The sequence below is a fragment of the Nicotiana attenuata genome, chromosome 7 (genome assembly GCF_001879085.1).
Source record: "Nicotiana attenuata strain UT chromosome 7, NIATTr2, whole genome shotgun sequence".
Lineage (NCBI taxonomy): Eukaryota > Viridiplantae > Streptophyta > Magnoliopsida > Solanales > Solanaceae > Nicotiana > Nicotiana attenuata.
Window position 1 is genome coordinate 84,136,367 of NC_031995.1, and position 27,450 is coordinate 84,163,816.

Here is a 27,450-nt window from a genome sequence, read left to right on the forward strand (position 1 = left end):
TTCAAGTGTTTTTTGGTTCATTTCTGGTTCGACTTTGATTGCTGGGCTTTATTGAATGATGTTGCTGGTTCGAAATTGTTTCCAAGTTTATCATTCCTTATTTATTCCTGGGCTGAAGTTGTGTTAAGATAGCTGACCTTGTTGCTGAACCACCTGCTGCTACTGCTTTACTTGGTTGATCCTTACCCCTTCTTCCTTTTTTTCAATTTCCAGGTACATGTTCTGAATCTATCATGATGTAGTCTAAAGTTGGGAATGAAAATAAAAGCCGTCTTGATTTCTTCTGTTTTATGTGTTCATTCGATTCAATATAGTTCACTTAGCTTCATTGATTAGATAAATCTTCATGTTTTGTAATTAACTAGAGACTGCTTGAACTCATGAGATACATTTGGATCTGCTGGTTATGTTAGTTGTAGTATAGGTTAATTTAGCAATCTATATTAGCTAAATGCAGGGGTTGTTCTAGGAATTGTAGGTTATACCACTATTTTTGTATTTGATTATGTGTAGCATTTGAATTTGATGCATGAAGTTCAGCATTTGTTGATTTTAGTTGTTCCATGTTTACATATGTTAATAAAAGGAATCTAGGACTGTAATGTTGAGAGGTTTCATCAGATCAGTCTGCTTTGGGTTTTAATTTGTGGTCCTGTAATTAGAAGTTCATATTAAGTGATGAGTTTAAAGGGGAGGGGAATACCTTATTTTAATGGAATTAGGACGTGAATAATTTGTGAAGCATGTAATATTTCCTGCATATTAAATTGCTTGATCAAATTCATGTGGCATAATTCCTTAGCTCTACGTCTCTTTGTTTTCTGTTTGGGCTCGATTCAGAGGTAGTCTACCCTCAGCCTCGTTTTGCATAGTTTGGGCCTCTTATGGGCCTGAACGTCGGAGGACTTTGAGATAAGAGGGATTTTGGCTGCCTCAAAGTGAAGAGGTCCAGTAATTACTGGGCCTATTCCAAAGCCCAAAATATTGAAGGCCTTAGTCATAGTCTTTGTCTTCCTTTGGTTTAATAATTTTCAAAAATGAGATTGTAAGTGTTAAGGCCTTCCGAGTTAAGTGGCAGACTCGAACTAAGGACTTCTTCAATAATGGAGATCGTCTTTGTTTGAGTTTGGGCTTGATCTTGGGGCACAAATTTTCTTGAATACTTTGATGTTAGTTAATTCTTAATGTTAATTTTTTTTAAGTCCTATAATTAGAATAGGAGTTGAACCATAATAGATAATAATAGCTCATTAGTTCTCCAAATTTTAGTTCGTATATCATTTAAAAATGGAATCGAGGTGCGCCGCACCAAATAAAATCACAAATTGTGTGGCCCTCTTTAATTATTTTCTTTAAAATACATAGAACCCGGGACGTGCTATTTAGCGAATTTTCATGGCCTCCCGCAAAGTTAACAACGCGTTAGTTGCTTTAGGCACGTTATTTAATAATTTTACCTTCTTAAATTCGGGTGTGCATTTCATGTGACCCAAATCCAAATCCTAAAACGTCGAATAAAAATGTGTTTCGGATTGCGGGTGCATTTCATGTGACGCTATCCAAAGATATATTTTGAACGACGTTCAAATTTCCTTAAAATTAATTAAAAGCGGTAAATAACTTAAAATTACACTATAGGTTAAAACATGTTTTAAAATCATATAATAGGCCAATTACGATAGTTTAAGCGACCGTGCTAGAACCACGGAATCCGGGGGAGCCTAACACCTTCCCCCGGGTTAACAGAATTCCTTAGTCAGAATTTCTGGTTCGCAGACTTCACAAGGAAAGTTGAAATCTTCCTCGATTTGGGATTCAAAGTAAACCGGTGACTTGGGACACCAAATAAACTATCCCAAGTGGCGACTCTGATCAATAAATAATCCCATTTCGTATAATGTCACTTAAAGTGGAAAAACTCCCTTATACACTATCCTCCCGAGGGTGGTGTGTAAAAAAGGAGGTGTGACATATATAAATATTTAATAAGGTAAAACAGTATAGAATGTGACAGTATAATTAAAGATGCTAACAGTCAAATAAAGATGAAATCTCAGAAAGGAAATAACTCAGTATAACTTCCTGTAGTCCCAAACGTAAATGTGCAGATGATCTCCCGGGATAGTCTAAAAGTAAATAGCCAGTACATAGGGATCTCCCGGGATACCATCCCGTAGTCCCAAATATAAATGTGCAGGAGGATCTCCCAGTATACCGTTCCGTAGTCCCAAAGTAAACATGTACGGCATTCATATAGCAATAGTACCAAAGTCCTAAGGGGAGTTCCCCCAGACAAGGTTAGGCAAGCCACTTACCTCGAACCAATCTCAAATCAATCCGAAATCACGCTCTTTCCACGAGTATCCAACTCCGAGTGGCCCAAATCTAATGAAATCAATTTCATAACGTAAATATAACTACAAACAACTAATTTAGCTAAAGAAATCGAAGCTAAAGCAAGAAAATAGAAAAACGCCCAAAAATCCTCCTCAGGCCCACGTCTTGGAATCGGGTAAAAATTATGGATTATGAACACCCATTCACTCACGAGTCTAACCATACCAAAATCACTCAAATCCGATACCAAAATCTCGATCAAAATCCCAAAATCGGCCTAGGAACTTTTCTCAAATTTTCCCAATTTTCACCCCAAATCCGAAATTAAATGATGAAATTAAGCTTAGATTAATGGGATATAATCAAAAAAGAGTTAGGAATCATTACCCACTAATTTTTTCTTCAAAACCTCACAAAATCGCCTTCTCCCGAGCTCAAAATTGAATTTGATGTTATGAGATTCAAACCCTTAAAATTTCATATTTCTGCCCAGCGATTTCCGCTTCTGCGAGGGGTCTACCGCTCCTACGGTTCCTACTCCGCACCTGCGGAATTTCATTAAACAGCCAGATTCTGCACCTGCTCCCCTTTACTCGCAGATGCGGTTTCACTTCTGCGGTCCTTGGGTCGCATCTGCGACCATAGATCTCCAAGCCTCAGACCGCTTCTGCGGTCACCAACCCGCTTCTGCGGCACCGCACCTGCGGTCCAAGCTCCGCAGGTGCAAAACCAACAGGTTCAGCAATTCAGAAAATTGCCTAAGTCCAATTCAACTTCCGTTAAGCATCGAAAACTCATCCGAGGCCCCCGGGACCTCAACCAAACATGCCAAACAATCCTAAAACATCATACAAACTTAGTCCAACCCTCAAATCACATCAAACAACGCTAAAACCACGAATCACCCTCTAATCCAAACCTAATGAACTTGAAATCTCAAGAATCCTACAACCGATGCTGAAACCAACCAAACCATGTCCGATTGACCCCAAATTTTGCACACAAGTCACATTCAACACTACGGAACTATTCCAACTTTCAGAATCGAATTCCGACCCCGATATCAAATTTTCACTATCGATCTGTAAACTTCAAAATTTAACTTTCGGCATTTCAAGCCTAAATAAGATACGGACCTCCAAAACACAATCTGAACACGCCCCTAAGCCCGAAATCACCCAACGGAGCTAATGGAATTGACAAAATTCCATTCCGAGGTCGTCTTCACACCGCTCTAACTATGGTCCAAATTCTAAAGCTTAAGCTCTCATTTAGGGACTAAGTGTCCCAAAACACTCTGAAACCCAAAACGAATCTTCGCGGCAAACCACCATAGCAGAAATAAACACGGGGAAAGAAGTTAATAGGGGAATGGGGCATTAATTCTTAAAACGACCGGCCGTGTCGTTACACCCACTAGCCCACCCTTATCAAACTGTCCTCCATCACTAGCACTACATACACCCATCTTTAGAGACATAGGATTCTCATTAAGGTTTGCCCTACCATCGTACTGTGAGAGTCTTACTTTAATGTCATAATAGGAACAACCCGCCCATGATACATATTTTTCGCTTTGGATCAACATACTTTACGTATCATCCCTTTGAGCTAAAAAGCATGTGTACCATATGAATTATGTCTCGTCTTACGTAATACTTTACTTTTTTCCCCGATCTGATTTGGGATTTTTTTAGAGTGTTATATTAATTCTTTATCAAAAGCTTGTTATTCCAAAAGGTCTACTGATCCTTTTTATTGACTGGTCGCATTGTGGATGTCACTTTTGTTATGGCAAGGAAGAGGCAGCCCCGAAAATAAAGAAGATAAAGAACACCAAATTTTAACGTGAAAAACTCTTCAAATCAAAGGTAAAAACCACAGTATTACAAAGATCCAAATACGCCTTATAATAATAAGAGAGTTACAAAAGTTCTCTAAATTAGCTACACAATGAGTGCCAAACACGGAGCAACAATTGCAACAAGAGAAACAACAAATTAATTGAAGAAATGAGAAATTATGAAAATAGAGCTACTATTCTTTTCTCGAAATCAGATCCTACAATTCACTAAATCCAATCTCCACTGTTCAAATAAAAGACTAAGAAGATAGAATGCTCCGTCAAAATTTCAGTCTGATCCAATAGTTGACAAATCAAAAAGTGTGATTTGAAGATAGCTGGTTGGAATAAATTTATAGCAAAACGAATACTTTTTCTTCTCTCTTCTCTCTTCTCTCTTGATGGATGTTCTCTCAAAAATCACTTTTATGTGCTAAAGTCTTTCAAAGACTTATACCTATGAGCATACAACAATTCCCCAAGGTTTCTCTACTTATAAATAATGAGTGATGCTTTCTCTTAAACCTAAAATAAATCCCAAATAGGAATAAAAATCAAATCCAATTCTGAATAGGAATGAAAACTAAAAGAGAGTATAAATTAGGTCATTGGGCCTTTGGCTGGACAACATGAACATGGCCTAACAAACTGCCCCTCTAGCCAAGGAGCCATATATGTCTTCAAGTAGAGGAGCTATTGACAGGCTCCGTGCCTGCCAATTTTCTTCAAAACTCATGATATCCGTAACCACCGCTTTCGTCAGCAAACGAAGGATTATCACCAGTGTGTATCTTCTTAACCTCAAATAGTTTCTCTTCCAATGCCATTCTTATCCAATGATACTCTCTATTTATATGTCTCGTCTTAGAGTGAAAAGTGGAATACTTGGTGAGACAGATAGCACTCTGATTATCATTAAATAAGATGTACCTTAATTTCTCAAAGCCAAGATCATTAATAAACTCCTTCATCCATAATAATTCTTTGGAACCTTCGATAACAATGATATATTCGGCTTCTATGGTGGATAGAGTTATGCACTTCTGTAGTCTAGATTGCCAAGAAAAACTCCTATGCAAAGGTGATTGAACAATCGGAAGTAGATATTAAATTATCAAGATTGCCTCCTAAATCAGAGTCTGTCTAACAAACAAGTTTAGGCTTGCCACTGCCAAAGCACAATTTCAAATCTGCAGTAACTTTCAGATATCTTAATATCTATTTTACTGCATCCCAATGTTCCTTTCCAGGATTAGAACGGAATGTACTAACAGTACCAACGACATGTGCAATATTTGGTTTCATCCATCAAACTACCAATAAAAAAAGTAAGGAATACGAGATATCTCTTTTTTCTCTTCATCAATAGATGGACTCTTACTAATACTCAAATTAAAGTGTTTGGAAAGAGGAGTACTAAACACTTTTGCATCTGTCATATTAAACCTTTTGAGTACCTTCTCAATGTATTACTTTTGGGACAAAAAAACTCATTTTTATCCATGTATCGATGGATTTGAATGCCCAAGATTTTCTTTGCTTAACCCAAGTCTTTCAACGATTTGCTTAATTAATTCTTAAGGACTTGAATTCTGGATTTATTTTTGCCAACAATAAGAATTTCATCCACATAAGGCAATAAGGTAGTAAAATCATCAGCAGAGAACTTGTGGAAGAATTCATAGTGGTCTAAAGAAGTTTTCTTGTACCCTTGTTTTACTATGACAGATTCAAACTTCAAATACTATTGCCTTGGATCTTGTTTCAATCCATATAGGCTCTTTTTCAATTTGCAGACATAGTTTTCGTTTCCCTTATTTACAAAAACCTCAAGTTGCTCCATATATATCTCCTCGTCTAAATCACTATAAAGAAAAGAAGTCTTTACATCCATCTGCTCAACCTCTAAATCTAGATTCGCGGCTAAGACTAGAACCACACAAATATAAGACATCTTTACAACAAGGGGAAAAATTTCATCATAGTCAACTCCCTTCTTCTGGCCAAAACCATTAACAACTAACCTCGCCTTGTGTCTAGGCGTAGTGTTACTTTGATCTTGTTTTACTATATATATCCATTTGTTTGATAAAGCTCTCTTGCCTTTCAGCAATTTCACTAACTCATTTGTGTCATTCTCATGGAGTGACTATATCGCATCTTCCATGGCTTCTATCCACTAATCTTTGTGAGTGTCTTGTATTGCTTCATCATAACTCTCGGATTCTCCCATGTCAGTCAAAAGTACATACTCATTAGGAAGATAGTGCATGGATTTTTGCTTCTCCCTTGTAGGTCTTGTAAGAGAGGTTTCAAGAGCATTTGAAGTAGTTACATGAGCATAAATTTGTTGCTGATCAACCACAACTTCATCAACTATAGTATCCATAACATTTATACCATGATGATCATTTTGATGTTGATCACTATCTTTATTATTTTCTTGGGTTCTTTCATGTGCAATGGGTGCCTTAGCAACAGAAATTGGATCAATATCAACTAAGCTGTCATTGGTCTGATAATCTATCTTCTCAGCTTTGTCAATATCTTCAATAGTCTGGTGTTCAAAGATTATTGCATCACAACTTCTAATAAGTTTATTATCAACTGGATCATAAAAAAGATACCCAAACTCGTCTTGACTATAACCAATAAAGATGCACTGCTTAGTTATGACATCCAGCTTTAATCTCTCATCTTTAGGAATATGCGCACAAGCTTTACACCCAAAAACTCTTAGGTGATCATTAGAAATATCTTTGGCAAATCAAACTATGTCTGGGACATCATCATCCAAAGCAATAGCAGGAGACAAATTTATAACATAAGCATCAGTGTTAAGTGCTTCTCCCCAAAATGTATTTGGAAGTTTAGCCTTTAAGAGAAAGCATCTAACTCTCTCTATTAGAGTTTTATTCATCCTCTCTGACAAATCATTCAATTGAGGCATCTTCGATAGAGTTTTCTGATGACGAATTTCTCGTTCTCTATAATAGTTATCAAAGGGATCACAATACTCACCAACATTGTCATTGCGAATACATTTTAATTTCTTCTGTGACTTCTCTCAGCTAAGGCCTAAAATTTCTTAAACATGCCAAGTGCTCAATTTTGCATTTCAATGGATTCACCTAGAGCTTGCGAGAATGATCATCAATGAAGGTCATAAAGTAAAGTGAACCACCTTTGACTTTACTTTAAAAGGATCACACAAATCAGAGTGTACTAACTCCAATAATTTGGGCTTTCTTGAAGAAAGATGGCTATGAAAGGAAATCATTTTCTGTTTTCCAGCTAAACAATGGACATACCTTTTTAGCTTTGCTTGTTTCACTCCAGAAAACAAGCTTTCCTTAGCTAAACACATAATCTCTCTCTCTCTCTCGCTCATATGACTCAGTCTTCTGTACCACAATTCTAATAAAGTGTCACTTTCCACTAGATTTATGAAGTCATTAAGAATAGAGTTTTGTGTCACATATGAAGACTTGACTCCTCCAGCCACTACTAATGAGCCCTTGGTAAGCTTCCATTGGACATTAAAGAGGGAATTATGGTAATCTTCATCGTCTAATCTTCCTGGGTAGATCAACTGAAAGGAAACTCCGGAGAATGTTTGACATTCTAAAGAACTATGTTGAACCATTATTAGTTTTCAGACAAACTGTGCCAATACCAAATGCCTTAACCTTACCGGCATTGTCTATTTTTTAAACTCCAAAGTCAACGGGATAAGATAAGAAAAAGACTTTTCTTGGTGTGATATGTGGGGTAGCTCCAGAATCTATTATCTAGTTCATCTCATGGAATACCAAATTGATAACGTTTTCATCATAAAAAAAAGGTCATCTTGAACAATAGCAGCAACATTATTCTCGTTAATTTTAATTTTTGTTTCCTTCACTAATGTCTTGTTTCAACTTGTGGCGGAACCTTTTGGTATGTCCTTTCTTGCCATAGTGATTGCACGAATAATTCTGATATTTGGACCTTGACTTACTTCTGTTTTTACCTCTGCTCGTCGAACCTCCTGTTCTATCTCTCTCGATCTTATGTAACCAAAACATTTGCTTGTGAGGACGAACCCTGAGATTTTCTCCTTACTTTCTCGTTCAACACGCCATTCTTGGTATATTCTATGGTCATATCACCACCAGAAGCTGAATTTTTTAAAGAAATACAAAGAGTTTCCCAAGAATCTAACAAAGTATTAAGAAGACAAAGTCCTTGTAACTCTTCATCAAAATTAACTCCCATTCTAGAAAGCTGATCAAGGACGCCTTAAAAATTATTTATATGATCAAGGATAGGACTACCCTCCTTGTATATAAAGGTCATCAACTGCTTTATCATGAACAACTTATCGTTCAAAGTTTTAGAAGCATAAAGGGTCTCTTGCTTTTCCCACAATGATCCCGCATGTGTCTCATTCACAATATGGGTGCGAACATTATCTTCAATGCATTGTTGTATATATCCATATATCCACATACTTGCTTGTGCTCGAAATTCCAGCCTTCATCAGATATAGTCTCGTGCTTATGAGTTGCAAAAACGGGTGGATGCATCTTCTATATGAACAACAAATCATTCATCTTGCTTCTCCAAATATTATAATTGCTCCCATTTTAAAAATACCATCTTGCTTATATTCTACTCCATTCCGTAAAAAATCTCAGAAAAAATAACCAAGGCTCTGATACCACATTATGTCGAGGAAGAGGCGAACCCGAGAATAAAGAAGATAAAGAACATCAAATTTCAAAGTGAAAAACCCTTCAAATCGAAGGTAAAAATCACTTAATCACAAGGATCCAAATACTCCTCTTTAGCAATAAGAGGGTTACAATATTTCTCCAACTTAGCTACAGAACGAGTGCCGAACACGGAGCAACAATAGCAACAATAAATCAATTAAAGAAAGAGAAGAAATCACAAAAATGGAGTTGTTGTTCAGGGCTCGAAATCGGATGCTGCAAGTACCGGATCTGATTTCCACTGTTCAAATCAAAGATCAAGACGTTAGGAATACTCGGTCAAAATTTTAGCCTGATCAACGGTTAATGAATCGGGAAACGAGATTTGAAGATGGCTGGTTGGAACAAAATCTGCAGCAAAACGAATACTTTTGTCGTCTCTCTTATCTCTTGATGGAAGCTCTCTTAAAAACCACTCTTATGTGCTAAAGTCTTTTAAAGACTTATACCAATAAGCATAGAACAATTCTCCAAGGTTTATCTATTTTAGATAATGAGTGGTGTTTTCTCTTAAAGCCAACACCAACTCCAAATAGGAATAAAAATCAAATCCAATTCCGAATAGGAATGAAAATTAAAAGAGAATATAATTAGGTCATTGGGCCTTTGACCGAACAATATTAGACAAGTACATCATCAACGAGAAGAAACTAGGAAAGAAAAAGAAAAAGAAGACTGAGACAAGGATTAACAAGGTTTAGACAAATCTACATCCTCAGAGCAAGAGCAAAGAGAGATTTTCACTTGCAAGAAATAAACCAATACAATTTATCCCCAATTACAATCTTCTTTAAAAACCTTAACAGCTTGTTTGGATGGTCGTTACCCATTATATTATATTGTATTGTTATCTCAAAATAATGTTTGCTTTGATTGTTTAGTTAAAATTGGTCGTATTGTATTGTTAAATTCATTGTTCCGGAACAATAAAAAGTCCCACTTTTTGAAACAACCAATTTAGTGTGGTGGAATTGTTTTCTATTTTTCTTTTCAATTATACCCTTATTTATTACTCCATAATTTTGTTTTATCCTTTACCTTTTTTTTTTAACTCTAAATCCCCCATCTATAACCTACTTTGTCTTACTCCCATTTTTTCCAAAACTGGTTTTGCCGTTCTTTGCCAACCCCACGATCAGAGGTAACAAGAATAGGTTCTGTCATTCTTTACCTAATTTGTGTTCGTTTCCACCGTCATTATTCTTTACTTAATATTATTATTATTATTATTATTATTATTATTATTATTATTATTATTATTATTATTATTATTATTATTATTATTAGATATTATTATTTTTAATATTATTATTATCTAATTATGTATGGAGTGTACTTTTTATTGTTTTTAATATTATTTAATTGTTTCATTGATTTTGTTAGAATTTGCATGAATTTAATTACTTAATCTATTTATAAGACATAATTGGTGATAAATTAATAGAAATGAGTTTTCTTAAATTATCATAATTCTTGATAAACTTAATATTTAAAATAATTGAGGGTATTTCAGTAAACATATCAGTTACACTACAGTACGATACAGTCAAACCAAACAGAAAAGATGTTATTTAACAAGAGTAAACAGTATAATCTATCCAAACGTTGTGTCCATAAAACAATACCGTACGTATAATACTGTACAATACATTATAAAACGATGGCTAACATTGATCCAAACAGAGTGTAAGTGTTTTCTAAACTAACTAGGCAAAACTTGCTTCACGAAAAAATATAAAAGCTTAAGAGTGTAAGCTTACGGATTGAGCAAGCTCGCACTGTTGGGATCGAAATAATCAGGTGTCATGTGGAATTTAGTAAAGCAAATCTTCAACAACGATAAATCAGACAACAAAATAGAAATGTACCAAAACAGATACAAATTTTAGCATGGTTCGGTCAGTTTGCCTACGTCCACGGCGGAGATGAACAATCCACTATATTAAAGAGAGTCAAAATATGGAGAGACAACCTCTTGAAGAGGCAAACACAAGTGACAGACTAACACTTGACCCGAAAAGTTCTCCCCCTAAACAAGACTCTCAAACCCCTTATGGCTGCACTGTGGATGTTCCTGAATGAGAATGAAGGATTCTCAATTTATAAAAGTCCAAATCTTTTCCAAATATGGGAGATTTATAATTTCCTTCTACAAGAAGGAAAATCTAATATAATTATGATAAATATATTGTCCTTTCCTTCAAGAGATAGAAAAATAAAATATGGTAAGAAAATTAGGACAAACACTTAACAATTCTCCGCCTTGGCCAAAATTTTCTGACAAAATAAACTTGATCTACCTTTTTCACATAACCTTCAACAGGTCGCATCTCTAAATCTTCACTGCAAAGTTTGTCTCAACGTAAGTAGCACTCCGATCAAATTTCTCAAACAAAAATCATGATTACCGTCAAATAGGTTGCGGCTAGAACTAAACCCGCCAAGATGAACTTGTCTTGATCCTCACTTTGATACCAATTGTTAGGATCGAAATAATCAGTTGTCATGCAAAAACTAGTAAAGCAAACCCTCAACGATGCTAAATCAGACAACAAAAGAGAAATATACCAAAAGAGATACAACCATTTAGCGTGGTTCGGTCAGTTTGCCTACGTCCGCGGCAGAGATGAGCAATCCACTATATAAAAGAGAGTAAAAAATATGGAGAGGCAACGTCACGGAGAGGCAAACACAAGTAACAAACTAACACTTGTCCCGAAAAGGTTTTTCCTTAAACAAGACTCTCAAACCCCTTATGGCCATATTCTGGATGTTCCTCAACGAGAAGGAAGGATTCTCAATTTATAATAGTCTAAACCTTTCCAAATATGGGAGATTTATAATTTCCTTCTACAAGAAGAAAAATTCAATATAATTATGGTAACTATGTTACATTTTCCTTCAAGAAACAGAAAAACCAAATATGGTGAGAAAATCAGGAAAAATAGCTGACACACTTGTGAATTACAAAGGACTCAATATATATTTCATGCTGATTACTACTACAACGAGTGCTGCATCCGTCAAATCTTTTTCCACCTAACTACCTGTAACCAAAATAGAGGACAGGGAAAAGCAATAACACAACCACATTAAAAATTATTTTATGACGTGATACCTCCATGCAATGGTATGATGCGATGACAAGTGCGATATAAGCATGTTTAGTGTTGGAAAGTTTGTACCCAAAAAGAAAAGAAAAAAAATCAATATCCAAAACCAATGATGTTGAGCTAAAAAACAGAATTCGTGCAAAATTGAAAATAAATTATTCTTTAAATAAATTAAATTCAGAGGAAAGTGTCACTTATGCTGTCAAAAGTGGAGTCATGAATTGAAGATGATTTTCTTTTCATTTTAAAATTGCCTTTCAGTATACAGATGCAGTTAAAATCCATATAAAGCATGCCAAAGCATCAGCTGGCCGGCGAAGAAATAAGGCACTGACATAAAATAAAATTTTAAAAAGAGTGTTCTAGTGCTTTTAGGTATATACTTAGGAAAGTGAAAGATTTCTTAGGAAATTAAAAACTCTATTCGATATCATAAGAGAATGACAGTTTATCGTAGCCGGGATTCAGGATTACAAATGACTTCTTTGGATTGAGTTCTTTCCTCAACCAATGGACTCCAATCTAGTGCTCCACGTAAAACAGAAGTATCAAACATTTGTCGCAAAATAAAATAAACGGAGCTTACAACATCCTCAATATTATGTACTTTCCCTAAATTAATTTAATAAACACCCACCTGGCATTTGGTGAAGTACTTAAAAATATCATATGGTACTCAAGTTGCAGATCACACAGGATAAATTTTTAAGTAAAACTACTATTTCTTGCATGTAAATTCCGATCATCATTTCTTACGGCGGTTTTCTTTGGCGCAAAAAAGCGGGAAACTATTTTTGAGTTTCGCGAAATTTATTTTTCAAGAAACCGATCAACTTTGGTAGGTTTTTCAATTAAAATAAATAAAAATTAATATTAAAAAACCGACCAACTTTGGTCGGTATTCTTATTAGGCCGGTCATTTAAAAAAACCGACCAACTTTGGTCGGTAATTTCATTTTTTAACAAAACCGACCAACTTTTGTCGGTTATTTTCGTGCGAAAAAGAGTATAATAACTAAAAAAAGACAATCTTAAAACAAAATGCACCAATGGTCTAGTGGTAGAATAGTATCCTGCCACAGTACACATCTCGGTTCGATTCCCAGATGGTGAATCTTTTGATTACATAATTAAAATACAGAACAACTTTAGTCGGAAAATACCGACCAACTTTGGTCGTTTTTTTTTTTTTTGCAATATTTTTTTTTTTTGAATTTAATTGACCGACCAACGTTGGTTGGTAATTTCCGACCAACTTTGGTCGGTCTTTTTAACCGACCGCCAAAATACCGTCCACACGTAAATGGTCGCATTTTGGTCGGTAATTGGCCATAACCAACCAACTTTGGTCGATTTTTTTATCGATTTTTGACGGATTTCTGGTAGTGAAATTCTATTTTATGTGATAGGTATTTGATTGGACGTAAAGTTTAAGAATGACAGAAAGACTTTAAACGCATGATCTAGAATACATCAAATTTTCTGTCGCTATAAATCATCATATTAAGAGTAAAATAAAATAAATATTTTTAAGTTAAATTGTTATTGCACTAAATAAAGAAATGTGATTTTTTGGAACCGGCTAAAAAGAAAAAAAAAATTGAAAAAAAAAGTACTTTAATACATGTTACTCTTGTCAGAAAGATTTAAAATAGCAGCAAATTTCCTCCCTTTAAAATAGTAGTGATTGACAAAAGGTAAAAGTAAAGCCCTTAACACTTCAAAAATGTATAGTCTAACTTATTACAAATTAGGGGCGGCTCAATAAATTTGGTGGCTTAAAGCCAGTGGCGGAAACAGGATTTGCGCTAAAGGAGTTCAAAAAAGAAAAAAATTAAAAAAATTAAAAAAAAATTGTGGCTAGTGGAAATTGAACTAGTGACCTCACAAAGACTTTGAACCCCCTTCCACTCCTCTAAATCTGTCCCTCCCTAAAGCAAAACTTAAATGAGAGGAATGAGAAAAATGAGTTAAAAAGATATAAGGCACGCCATGTTGCACAAGGATTTTCACAAAGGCCTGGTGTCGATTATGAAGAGACATGTTCACCCGTTATGGACGCTATAACATTCCGTTATCTCATTAATTTTGCTGTCCTTGAAAAATTTAACATGCATTTAATGGATGTGGTTACCGCCTACCTTTATGGCTCACTTGATAATGAGATATACATGAAAATTCCCGAGGGATTTAAAATACCTAACGCACATAATTCAAAGTCCCGGGAAATGTATTCAATCAAATCGCAAAGATCTTTGTATGGTCTAAAGCAATTAGGACGAATGTGGTATAATCGTCTTAGTGAGTATTTGTTAAACAAAGGTTATATAAATGATGCCATTTGTCCATGTATTTTTATAAAGAAAACAACACCGGAATTTGTTGTACTTGTCGTATATGTCGATGACATAAACCTTATTGGAACTCCTGTATAACTCCAAAAGGCAATTGATTATTTAAAGAAGGAATTCAAGATGAAAGATCTCGGAAAGATAAAATTATGTCTCGGTTTGCAAATTAAACATTTGACAAACGAAATTTTTGTTCATCAATCTGCCTACATAGAAAAGGTATTGAAACGGTTTTACATGGATGGAGCACATCCATTAAGTACTCCGATGGTTGTTCGATTATTTGATGTGAATATGATCCATTCCGACCTCAAGAAAAGAATAAAGAGCTACTTGGTCCTGAAGTAACATATCTTAGTGCAATTGGTGCACTAATGTATCTTGCTAATACTACAAGGCCTGACATAACCTTTTCAGTTAATGTCTTAGCAAGATATAGTTCTGCTCCTACAAGGAGACATTGAAAGGGAATCAAACACATATTGCGGTATCTAAAAAGAATTACCGATATGGGCTTATATTATGACAATAATTGCAGTCCCGGTCTTGTTGGTTATGCCGATGCTGGGTATTTATCTGACCCACACATGGCTCGATCTCAAACAGGTTATGTGTTTACCTGTGGAGGCACTGCCATATCTTGGCGATCAACTAAGCAATAAATTGTGGCTACTTCATCTAATCATGCTGAGATAATTACTATTCATGAAACAAGTCGAGAGTGTGTCTGGTTGAGGTCTATAATACATCTTATTCGAGACAAATATGGTTTGAAATGTGACAAACTACCCACGATTTTGTATGAAGACAATGCAACATGCATAGCCCAATTGAAGGGAGGATTCATCAAAGGAGATAGGACAAAGCACATTTCACCAAAAATTATATTTTACTCATAATCTTTAAAAGAATTGTGATATCAATGTGCAACAAATCCGTTCAAGTGATAATATGGCTAATTTGTTCACTAAGTCTCTACCGACGTCTACCTTCAAGAAGCTAGTGTACAAGATTGGGATGCGAAGGCTCGAGGATGTGAATTGATGCTCTCATCAGGGGGAGTTAATGCGCATTGCACTCTTTTTTCCTTACAAGGTTTTGTCGCACTGGTTTTTCCTTGCAAGGTTTTTAACGAGGCAACCAAAAGGCGTATCGTTAGATATGTATACTCTTTTTTCTTCTCTAGAATTTTTTCCCACTGGGTTTTATTTTAGTTAAGGTTTTAACGAGGCACATTATCTGTTGAATAGACATTCAAGGGGGAGTGTTATAAATAGAATTTTATTTATGGTGAACGTCTATATTTAGAAAGATTCTAGTGATTATTACTTGAAGGCTAAATCAGACTTTCCCTAAAGAATTCTATTCCATTATAATTCATCCCAAAAAGCAATAAGAATTCCCTCTCTTTGCAATATTCTTCTTTATTGTTTTATTTCAAATCCAAATTATTCAAACCTTAACAAGCTGAGTTTTCAAATCAAATCGATATTGTCCGGCAAATTTAAAAACTCCATATATTTCTTTTGTCTCATTTGTATCTTAAAAGATAAAAATGTACCTTAAAGCAGTCTCTATACCTATACAAATCAATCTATGGTTGATATTCATCTTGATCTGTTGCCAGCAATACATGTTATCTCTTAGAAAAAAATTAGTATCCATTTGTTAGTTGTGCAAAGCAAATATCATCCCTTTATTTGACTATCAGGGAAAAATATGAAATTAATTGACACAAGCAGAAGCCATGCAGAATTAAACTATAATAGACAAAAGTAGATATACAGCTGTATTCAACATATAGTTCTTGAACATATACTATGTAGTTTCACGCGAAATATATATACTAATCATAATCTTCTATTAGGATAGGAGTTTCAATAAAGAAGTATGAAGATAATGATATTATAACTTTTTAGGACATTAAGTAGGTGTTAAGGTGGTTGGCCCAGTGTCTCTTAGCATGATAGTTGCTTTATCTTCATACCCTTTGCATCCAACCACAAAAAATACCAAAGTAGAAAATAAGAAACAAAAGAGAAAATTATATCTAGGTACGTAGGACCCATATAAAAGGTTTTCAAAAACATTATACTCCTTCCATTTTTATGTAAACCTATTTCTTATTTTGGTTCGTTCCAAAAAGAATGGTCTCTTTTTAAATTCGAAAACATTTTAGCTTAAACTTCCTATTTTATCCTCAGCGAGAATCTTTTATAACTATACAAATATCCTGAACCACTTTTTAACTTGTTTAAAACCACAAATTCAAAAAATCTTATTTTTTCTTAATAGAAACAGAGGGAGTAACTAATTAAAACAAGCTGTGGCTGCAAAAAAAATACAAAGTTCGATTCCAAAAATTAGGCCCCGTTTTTTGTCCATATTTATTTTTCTTTTATTTTTTCAAAAAATGAGTTTCTCCATAAAATTTTGTATGTTTTTGCAAACTTTTCGAAAATGAATTTTCCAAAACCATCTTTTCAAAATTTTCAGAATTTTTCTTGCTCACTCACAAAACTACAATAGTTTTTCAAAATACATGTTCAAATATAATTTCAAATACCAAATATTATTTTTCAACTTAACTCCAAATACTAAATATTTTTCTCTTTCAAAAATTACACTTTTTATGTCCAAACGCCTACTAAAGCTAAAACGTTTTTCAAAAAGCAAAATAAGTTAAAAGTAAATTTTCATAAAAATAATAGTAGTAGTCATAAAGTTAATCTAAAGATACAATTTTCTCACAATTACCTTTTTCAAGTGGCAACAATAATCAATAATGACAATAGGGCCCTCTTATCCCCACCCCTCTCTTCAACCCTACCATTCTTTTCTTTCTTTTTCCATTTCTTATTCATAGTTCATCTTCTCTCTCCTTTTGCTTCTATGTTAAATCCTTATTACTGTTAAACAAAAAATTAATGGGGTTTAGTGGAAGTGGACGTTACCTCGTTTTTCAGCTGTTTGTATCTTCTGACACACTTTGATCTTTGATGATGGATACGTAGACAGCATCTCATAAATAAATAATTATAATTATATAAAGAACACACACACACACACTCACAACTTCACAATCACATATATACACATCCACATCTTTCCTTCTTATTCCTTTCTTTCTCTCTCTCTCTCTCTGAAAAAGTTGAGTACTTTTATAGTTCTCATCAATTCACAGAAGAAGATGGTTTTCTGCTGATGGCTGCATCAAATGATTTGAAAAGCTGAGTCAAAGCAGAAGGGGAAAAAAAACTAAAGCTAAGACAACAACCCCAATATAATCAATTCAATTCCCAGGTAGGGAATGGATCTTTTTTTATTTCCTTTTTCTTTATGGATGTCAGTCAGGAACTAGAAGAAGAAAGATGTGCAATTTTTTTTCCTCAGCTTTTTCCATATCTCAGTACGACTGTCTATCTTCAGTTTGCTTTTTGTGTTTTCCTTTCCTTTGCCTTATCAAGAGAGAAGGAAAAGACAAGAAAAGAAAGAAATTGATTTGAGCATGAAAGGTAAATAGGAAAGTGAAGGGACTGAAACAAGTATAATACTAGTACTGATCTATAAATTCTATAGATAGATACATTAGATCCTCAAAAAAGAGGCTATAAAGGTATGGCTTTTTCCCTTCATTCTTTTCTCTTATAAAATATATCTTTCTCATGTCATTTTAGCCATATATAACTGCATGCTCACGAAACAAATGTTTCTCTCTCTCAAATCAGTGATGATTTATGTGTCACTGTAACTAAAAATTCTTCCTTTCTTCCATTTGGCAGATGATGATAGAGCACGTGCACTTCCAGATTTCTATCACACCTGCAGGTACCAATCATATATTTTTTCTAATAATCCTTCCTCTTTTTTCCTTCTTCGGTTTTCCGTTTCCATTTACTTCCCCGCCTAACCATATTTACAACCACAACCTCTCTTCCTATTGCTCCTCCTTCACCCTATTCTTTTTTTTTTTTTTTTAAATTTCTTAGTGGAGGAAGAGGTAAAATATTAAATGTAATTATATTGGTGTATTTGGGAGGGGGGGGGGGGGGAGGGAGTTGGGAAAATAATGGTGTTTGGGGTTAACAGTATTAATGGGTATTTAGATATTTTTCAGACAAATGATTGGTTATCTTGACCTACTAAATTTTCAGGGTTCATTTAATATAGTATAAAAGTTCTGCAAGAAGGAAGAAGACGTCTCCTACGTACTACTACACAAATCAAATGGGTTGAATCTTGGCCCTCATCAGCTAGCTTCTTGTCCCCAACAACAGCAGGTACACACATAAAACAAGCCCTTTAATTTCACTTATGTATGTTTTCCTTTTATTTGGAAAATTATACGAGGACTGATTTGACTTACTTTGATTGAATTTTCAGCTAGATTAGTTTATTTTTTTATTGTGGAAAAAGGAGATGGCAGCGTACTTTCATGGAAATTCAGAAATTCAAGGAGGAAACGACGGTTTACAAACTCTTATACTGATGAACCCTGCTGGTTATGTTGGATTCTCTGAGACACAACATCATCAGCCACCTGCAGGAGGAAGCAATCTCGTTTTCTTCAACTCCAATCCTCCTGGAAATTCACTAAACATACCTCACGCGCCGCCTTCTTCTCAGCAGCAGTTTGTCGGCATACCACTTGCTACCTCTGCCTTCACTGCTCCTTCTTCTTCTCAAGACGGTACCACTACTCCAACTGTTCATTCCCACCATGATATATCTGCACTTCACGGCTTCCTCGCTCGGTCTCATGAGTATGGTTTCTACAACCAGTCGAATGACATCACGGAGGCGCGTGAGGCAACACGCGCTCAGCAGCAAGGGCTGTCACTTAGCCTTTCATCACAGCAGCCCGGGTTTGGGAACTTCAGGCCTGAGCGTGAGGAGTTGATGACAACTGTTTCACCGACAGCCGGTGGTGGATCATCGTCGTCGGCTTCTGCGGTACAAAGTGTGCCTTTGAGTCCTAAGTACTTGAAAGCAGCACAAGAGCTGCTTGATGAAGTTGTTAATGTCGGCAAGGCAGTGAAAACTAGCACAACTGATGAAGATGTTAATGATGGCCAAAAATCCAAAAATAATGGAGAATCGTCTGGCAATATGGCAACAGCAGCAGCAGCAGGACAAGAAGGAGGAGAGAGTAACAGTAAGCGTGATGGAGCAGAGCTTAGTACAGCAGAGAGACAAGAAATTCAGATGAAGAAAGCAAAACTTGTCAACATGCTTGATGAGGTATGCCTATAATCCTCCTATTTGGTTGTTGTTGTTAATGGAAGAGTATGGTCTCTGTCAAAAAAGTTGCATCAGATCTTTACAGAAAATAATAATAATAATAATACTAGTAAATAATTTAACAGAAAAGTACCTATCAGATGATAAAGACCAGAACTTCAAAAGTGTTATTATCGTCAGGTACTGTCCGGACTATCCTGCAAACTGAAATTAAAATTTTCTTTTTGCTTTTAAAAAATTTCTTCGAACCCTATATATTAGCTAGCATGTTATATTAAGCATTTTTATTTTGGGGGGAATATATATAGGTGGAGCAGAGGTACAGACATTACCATCAGCAGATGCAGAGTGTGATATCTTGGTTGGAGCAAGCAGCTGGAATTGGATCTGCAAAAACATATACAGCTCTGGCTCTGCAGACAATTTCTAAGCAATTCAGGTGTCTTAAGGATGCGATAACAGGCCAAATACGATCTGCAAGCAAGACATTAGGTGAAGAGGATAGTTTTAGAGGAAAAATTGAAGGTTCAAGGCTTAAATTTGTTGATAATCAGATCAGACAACAAAGAGCTCTGCAACAATTGGGAATGATCCAGCACAATGCTTGGAGACCTCAGAGAGGACTGCCTGAACGAGCTGTTTCTGTTCTTCGCGCTTGGCTCTTTGAACATTTCCTCCATCCGTAAGCACTGAAACAACAACCTTTTCACTTTACTTAATATTTCAAGATTTTATAGTTTATACGTTAGTAATTTAGTACTATGTTCTGATAAATTGTGGCAATTTATGTATATAGTTATCCAAAGGATTCGGACAAAATGATGCTAGCAAAACAAACAGGACTTACTAGGAGTCAGGTCAGTGATAACTTAATCCTTGTTGGAGTTTCTAATTGAATTCTTCTCCACTTTCCGCTATGACAATATTTTTATTTTTTTGGACAATTCAGGTGTCTAATTGGTTCATCAATGCTCGAGTTCGTCTTTGGAAGCCAATGGTGGAAGAGATGTACTTGGAGGAGATCAAGGAACAAGAACAGAATGGATCAGATCTAGAAAAGACGAGCAAATTAGGCGAACAGAATGAAGATTCTACATCAAGATCCATTGCTCCACAAGAGAAAAGCCCTCGTTCGGATAGCCAAAACAAAAGCTTTCTCTCGAAACAGGACAATAATCTGGAAAACCTCAACCCTGCTTCTACAATTCCAATATCCAACACTACTTCCATATCACCTACTGGTCTAAGCATTCGCAACAACACTGGCTTCAACCTCATCGGATCACCAGAAATAAAAAGCATAAACATTGGTCAAGGAAGTCCAAAGAAACCGAGGAGCAACGAGATGTTGCATTCACCAAATAGTGTTCCATCTATCAGCATGGATGTAAAGCCAAATGAGGAACAAATGTTAATCAAGTTTGGCGATGATAGGCAGAACAGAGATGGATTCTCCTTAATGGGAGGACCTACGAACTTCATGGGAGGATTCGGGTCCTATCCCATTGGAGAAATCGGGAGGTTCAGCACCGAGCAATTCTCAGCACCATACTCAACCAGTGGCACAGTTTCCCTCACTCTTGCACTTCCCCATAGTGAAAATCTCTCAATGTCAGCAACACACCACAGTTTCCTTCCGATTCCCACACAAAGCATCCAAATGGGAAGAGGAGTAGAAATTGATGAGGCAAATGAATTTGGTAGCCTAAACACCCCAACATCTGCTCACTCAACAAGTGTTTACGAGAATTTCAACATTCAAACCAGAAAGAGGTTCGCTGCACCCTTGTTACCAGACTTTGTTGCTTGACAAAGAAAAAGATGAAGAGTATCCTCTTTAATATATTGTCTCTTCTATTTCCCTAAGTATTAGGAGAGGAGGGAACTATCCTCATGGTAGTGTAAAGAATCAAGAAACAAGTTTACATAGTACAGGTCCTATACTTTGCATATGAAGAACCATTTAAGTTCTTCAATAGATAGATTCTAGGCTACTTCTAGACGATACGTGGTTGAGGTTTGTATATTAATTTTGTTGCTACATAGCATAGTTAATTGGGTTTGTTATATTGAACGTGGAAAAGTAGTTATTTTGGGTGGTATACAAAAATAATATCCATTTTAGCGAATCATTCTTAGTTCTCTTTCCCTGTGCAGTCATAATTAAATCTATTACTGCTAAATGCGCTAACTTTTCTTTCATTTTATGTGTTCCCTAGCAAAATGAAACCATGTTTTAGTAAGTGGAGTCTATCTAATGAGTTAAAGTCTAATAATACAATTTACCTCTACACTAATTGAGTGTAAGGTTTCAAGTTGAGAAAGGCTCTTTCCCATGTCTATTTAATATTTATTTTGGAGAAAATGCGTATTAGCTAGTAGAGTAAGTATTTCTTCTTATTTCTTTAAAATTTTAGTTCCTTTCCTTTGTTGTATGTTCAACTATTTTGATGGCCATGTGGTTAAATTTCTATCGCGGATTCTATGAGACGTGTGTTTGGTATGAACGAAAATATTTTTTTCGAAAAGGTTTTCCTGGAAAATGACTGACTTTATTATTTATTTTTTCTTGTTTGGTTGGTAAGTGAAAACTTTTCCCGAAAAATGTTTTCTAGTGTTTGGTTAGAGAATAAAAAATATTTTTTAGGAAAATAATTTTTTTTATGCTGCTCTCCTCACCCCCCTTCCCCCAAATCCCCATGAAAAGAAAATATTGATTTTGTTGAAATGAAAATGAAAATACTCTATCTACAACATAAAAAAAAAGTTTTCTTAACAATATTTCTATTTAAGGTGGGAGTAGGGTAGAAAGGCGGGGGTGGGTGGAGTAGGGGTAGGGGTGAGGTGGGGGGTAGGGTGGGTTGGGTGGGGTGGGGTGGGGTAGTTTTTGAGGTGGAGTGGGTTGGTGGGGCTTGGTAGGGGTGGGGAAGGTTGTAAGAGAGTTATAAAAAATGTTTTCCTTTTTTTTGATAGAGAACATATTTTCCTTCAGTTAGAGGAAAAAATGAGTTCATGAGAAAAATATTTTTCAAACCATTAAAGCCGACCAAACATGAAAAAATTGAAAAATATTTTCCTTCATACCAAATACACCCTAAGTGAAAAACAAAAATAAGTCACCCTCAATTATTTAGTGAAAATGATCTTTCTATCATTCTTAATTATCATAGTGATAGGTTATATGTGTATCCTTGTTATGTTTTGATGATCTAACAAACTTACTGTTAAGAACCAGATTAGGAACCTGATACACATCCTCAAGAACATAAAGATCAACAAGTCTCGAGTTGGAGACACGGTTCAACTTTTCAGAGTCAAAGGAACAACGGAGGGAACAGATAGATACAAGTTCCCGAGGAAACTACACAAGTCAACTATCCCAGCTGTAAAGTTGCTGCCTGCACACGCTACAATACAAAAACAGTGCAGCAGTCAACTTTATAGAGAATGCCTTTTACCTAACTTGCTTACATCATTCTAAGTGATGTCACAAATGTATTATTAACATCAAGGAAGGTAAAACAAATCACTTGAACACATAGAGAATTTACTCAAGCACTCTCACGGTGATTGATCATCCAGAAACGATTCTCAAGTGCATCAAGAACAACTGCTACAGACCAATTCCCCGTATCAAATTATTATATGTCCTTAGTTGAGTTGTACCTTTGTAAAAGCTCTCACTCGTTATTCCTAATTAGCTTACTTAGAAGCATTGTGTAGGAAATCCTTTGTAAATCATAAACCCTTGTGTTTGTCTTGGCTAGAGTTAGTCGAGTTGTAAAGTCTTTATAATAGAGTTATTATAAAGTGGCTTATAATAGAGTGTTACAAGTTAGTGAGGGATTAAGAGGTAAATTCCTAGGTTACATAGGTTGTAATCTAAAGTTGCTCAGTAGTGAAGTTGAAATCCTACTAGGGTAGGTCGTGATTTTTAATTCCGTTGAGCTGGAAATTTTCCACGTAAAATTCCTCTTGTCATTTACTTACTGCAGTGTGCGTGGTTTCTGTGGGAACTAATAGAGAACCTGGTTCTTTATGTAGTTTGGTGGACCCTTAAAATTTATCAATTGGTATCAAAGCGGGTTCTTTCTATCAGGTTAACACCTAGAAATGATCCTCATGGATGCTCCGCCAAACTTCGAAGAAGGTCAGCCTATTTACAGACCACCAAGGTTCAACGACCAATATTATGGATGGTGGAAGACTAGAATGCACGACTTCATAATGGCTGAAGACTCCGAGCTTTGGGATGCTATCTGTGATGGACCCTTTGTTCCTACAAAGACTCTTGGCGACCCAGCTACAGCCATTCCCAAAACGAGGAAGGAATTCAATGACGCTAATCGAAAGGTCATCGAAAAGAATTTTTGTGCAAAGAATATTCTTGTTTGTGGTATTGGTCCTGATGAATGTAATAGATTATCGGCATGCCAATCAGCAAAAGAAATTTGGGAAGCTCTTCAGACAGCTCATGAAGGAACAACACAGGTCAAGCAATCAAATATTGACATGCATACAATTGAATACGATCTTTTCAAGATGAAGGACGATGAATCCATTCAAGATATGCATACTCGATTCGCCTCTATCATCAATAAGCTCCACTCTCTTAGGAAAATCATTCCAAGAAACAAGCTTGTCAGGAAAATTCTCAGTGTCCTACTTAGCTCCTGGGAAAGCAACGCGAACGCTATCACAGAGGCAAAGGACTTGCAAGCGCAGACCATAGATGAACTTGTTGAAAACTTGAAAACATGAAGAAGGACAATGAAAGAAGAGAGCCCAAAAGGCAGAAGAACATGGTCCTCAAGACAGACATCAATGATTCAAGCGGTAAGGATGGTGATATGGCTTACTTGACAAGAAGATTCCAGAAAATGGTTCACAGGAATGGAGGCATTCCAAAAAAGGGTAGTTCTACCGAGCCAAAACATTATGACCTCTATCATAAATGTGGCAAGCCAGGACACCTCATCAAGGATTTCCTTCTCCTCAAGCAAGATCAGTACAAAAACAGCCCTAACAAAGCAGCCAAGAGGAACCCGGTTCCTAATAAATGCTTCAAGAGGAAAACTACCGCTAACAATGTTGTGAAGTAAGCTCTTACTGCATGGGGAGACTCCTCCAGCGAATCTGAAGAAGAAAATGATCGTGGTGAAAGTTCAATTATGGAAGTAGAAAGTGACGGAACTGAGTGTGAATCAATCTTTGGCTTGATGGCTCAGTCTGATGATGATGAAGATGACGACGACGATGAGGTAATTTTTCTAGATGTTCAGAGAAATCTGAAATCTTATTAACCTAAAAAACTCATGTCTTTGGAAAATGTGTTAATTGATGATTATCATAGTCTTATAAATAATAAAGATGCTTTAACTGTGGAATTAGGAGAAGCATAACAGTCTAGAGATGACCTAGTAGTCGTTCTGGTTGATTTAAAGGAAACAATTGAGAACCTGAGGAAAGAGAAGGATGCCTTAGATGAAAAAATTGCAAATATAGAACATGAAAGAGATGATCTAATGGTTGTTGTGGTAGCCCTAAAAGAGACCATTAAGTGTGTAAGAAAGGAAAAAGAAGTCTTAACTGAGAGAGTTGCTAACATTGAGCATGAGAGAGATGACCTATTAGTGGTGGTAGTGGACCTAAAAGAAACAATTGGGGAACTTAAAATGGAGAGTAGGCCTCAAAAGGGAAAGGGAGTTGCAAGTGAGGTACACATTAAGCTTGAAATTGAGTTAAATTCAGTGAAGTCTAGTCTGTTTGCTGAGCTTGAGAAAAACAAACAACTTCAGGAAAAACTAGGAAGAGTGAAGAGTGATCTTGAAAAATCACTTAGATGGACCCGGTCCTCTGATGCTATCACTGCCATGTACACCAACCATGGGGGAAATAGGCAGGGAATTGGGTTCCAAAGGGAAAAGACTCCCTACAACCCTCATAGCAAGTACCTTACTGTACCTGACAATTGGCTTAGCACTCACTGTGGCAATACTGGGCACTTTAAATAAAATTGTAAGGCCAGATTTCTGTCACAACAGAAAAACAAAGTTTTTGCTGAAAAAGTAACTGCTGGTAGAGAAACTGGTCCTTCATATAAAAAACGCATGATGCCTGCTTGGACCAGAATATCCCTGATTCACCCTTTTCCTCATTACAAGGGACCCAAACTCGTTTGGGTTCCTAAGTCTAACTCCTGATTTTGTTGTGTAGGGAACAGTGAAAGGGAGCAGCCTACAATGGTACATGGATAGCGGCTGCTCAAAGCGTATGACTGGAAGTACAAATGATTTCCTTTCACTTAAGGCCCTGCAAGGAGGGAGTGTATCCTTTGGAAATGGCAAGAAAGGATACATTCTGGGAGATGAAAGGATTGGGAAGTCTCTCTCTCACTCAATCGAAAATATGTACTACGTGAATGGGTTGAAGTATAGCTTGCTAAGTGTTTCCCAGATCTGTGACAAGGGAAACAAGGTGAAATTTGTGTCAAAAATATGTACAGTTACAAACCTAGTGACAGGTGAGGTGGTGCTAGTGGAAAAAAGATATAAAAATATCTATGTTGCTGATTTTGAGTCTCTGCAGAATGGTGATCCCAGCTGTCTAAGTGTTGTTGATGATGATGCTGGATTATGGCACAGGAGGCTGGGTCATGCAAGCTTCACGTTGTTGAACAAATTGGTTAGGAAGGACCTGGTTCGTGGTCTGCCCAAGTCAAGCTTCAAGGATCACAAAGTGTGTGATACATGTGTAAAAGGAAAGCAAGTCAGATCCTCATTCAAGCCCAAAAAGGAAGTCAGTACCTCAAGGCCACTTGATCTTCTTCACATGGATTTATGTGGAACTATGAGGGTGCCAAGCAGAGGAGGAAAGAAATACATCTTCGCTATTGTTGACGACTACTCCAGATTCACCTGGACTTTGTTTTCTCAGAACCAAGGATGAAACTTTTGAAGTGTTTGTTGCCTTCGTCAAAAAGATTCAAGTGAAGATGGGTAATAATTTAACTTACATCAGGTCCGGTCATGGGACAGAGTTCGACAATGCCAAATTTGATGAGTTCAGTACTGAAAATGGTATCACTCACAATTTTTCAACTCTAAGAACACCTAAACAAAATGGTGTTGTGGAGAGGAAGAATAGAACTCTTGAAGACATGGAAAGGACAATGTTGATTGACAGTGCAATTGCAAAGTATTTCTGGACAGAAGCTGTCAATACTGCTTGCTACTTGGTGAATAGGTGCATGATCAGGTCCCTTCTGAACAAGACTCCATATGAACTGCTAAATAGAAGGAAGCCCAAGCTGACACATCTAAGGACTTTTGGGTGTAAATGTTTTGTCCTCAACAATGGAAAGGAAGCTCTTGGAAAATTCGATGCCAAAAGTGATGAAGGAATCTTTCTGGGACACTCATCTCAAAGTAAAGCTTACAAAGTATACAACAATAGGACTCACCTCTCCTGTGAGAAGGATATGTAAATGTTTTGTCCTCAATAATGGAAAAGATGCACTTGGAAAATTCGATGCCAATAGTGATGAAGGAATCTTTTTGGGATACTCATCTCAAAGTAAAGCTTACAAAGTATACAACAAAAGGACTCACCTCTCCTGTGAGAAGGACATGTGTTGAAGAAAGTATACATGTGATCTTTGATGAATCTCACCTCTCCTGTGAGAAGGACATACGTGTTGACCAAGATGAGAACCTTTATCTGTTCCCGGTGAAGTTATTGACATGGCAAATGGAAAGGTAGAAATGATGAGTCATGTGAAAGAATCCAGTGAAGATGATGCAAATACA

General features: G+C 36.2%; 2 protein-coding genes across 2 annotated transcripts; both read left to right on the forward strand.

Moving 5' to 3' along the window:
- LOC109229390 (BEL1-like homeodomain protein 1) lies at positions 17,325 to 21,780 on the forward strand. The gene is made up of 7 exons (XM_019394813.1): positions 17,325 to 17,704; positions 18,184 to 18,229; positions 18,556 to 18,681; positions 18,785 to 19,642; positions 19,951 to 20,324; positions 20,439 to 20,499; positions 20,592 to 21,780. The coding sequence occupies exons 4-7, from the start codon at positions 18,821 to 18,823 to the stop codon at positions 21,450 to 21,452; spliced, it is 2,118 nt and encodes a 705-aa protein (XP_019250358.1). The 5' UTR covers positions 17,325 to 17,704; positions 18,184 to 18,229; positions 18,556 to 18,681; positions 18,785 to 18,820; the 3' UTR covers positions 21,453 to 21,780.
- Positions 23,870 to 24,403, forward strand: LOC109230207. Its single transcript, XM_019395733.1, has one exon. The coding sequence runs from the start codon at positions 23,870 to 23,872 to the stop codon at positions 24,401 to 24,403; it is 534 nt and encodes a 177-aa protein (XP_019251278.1).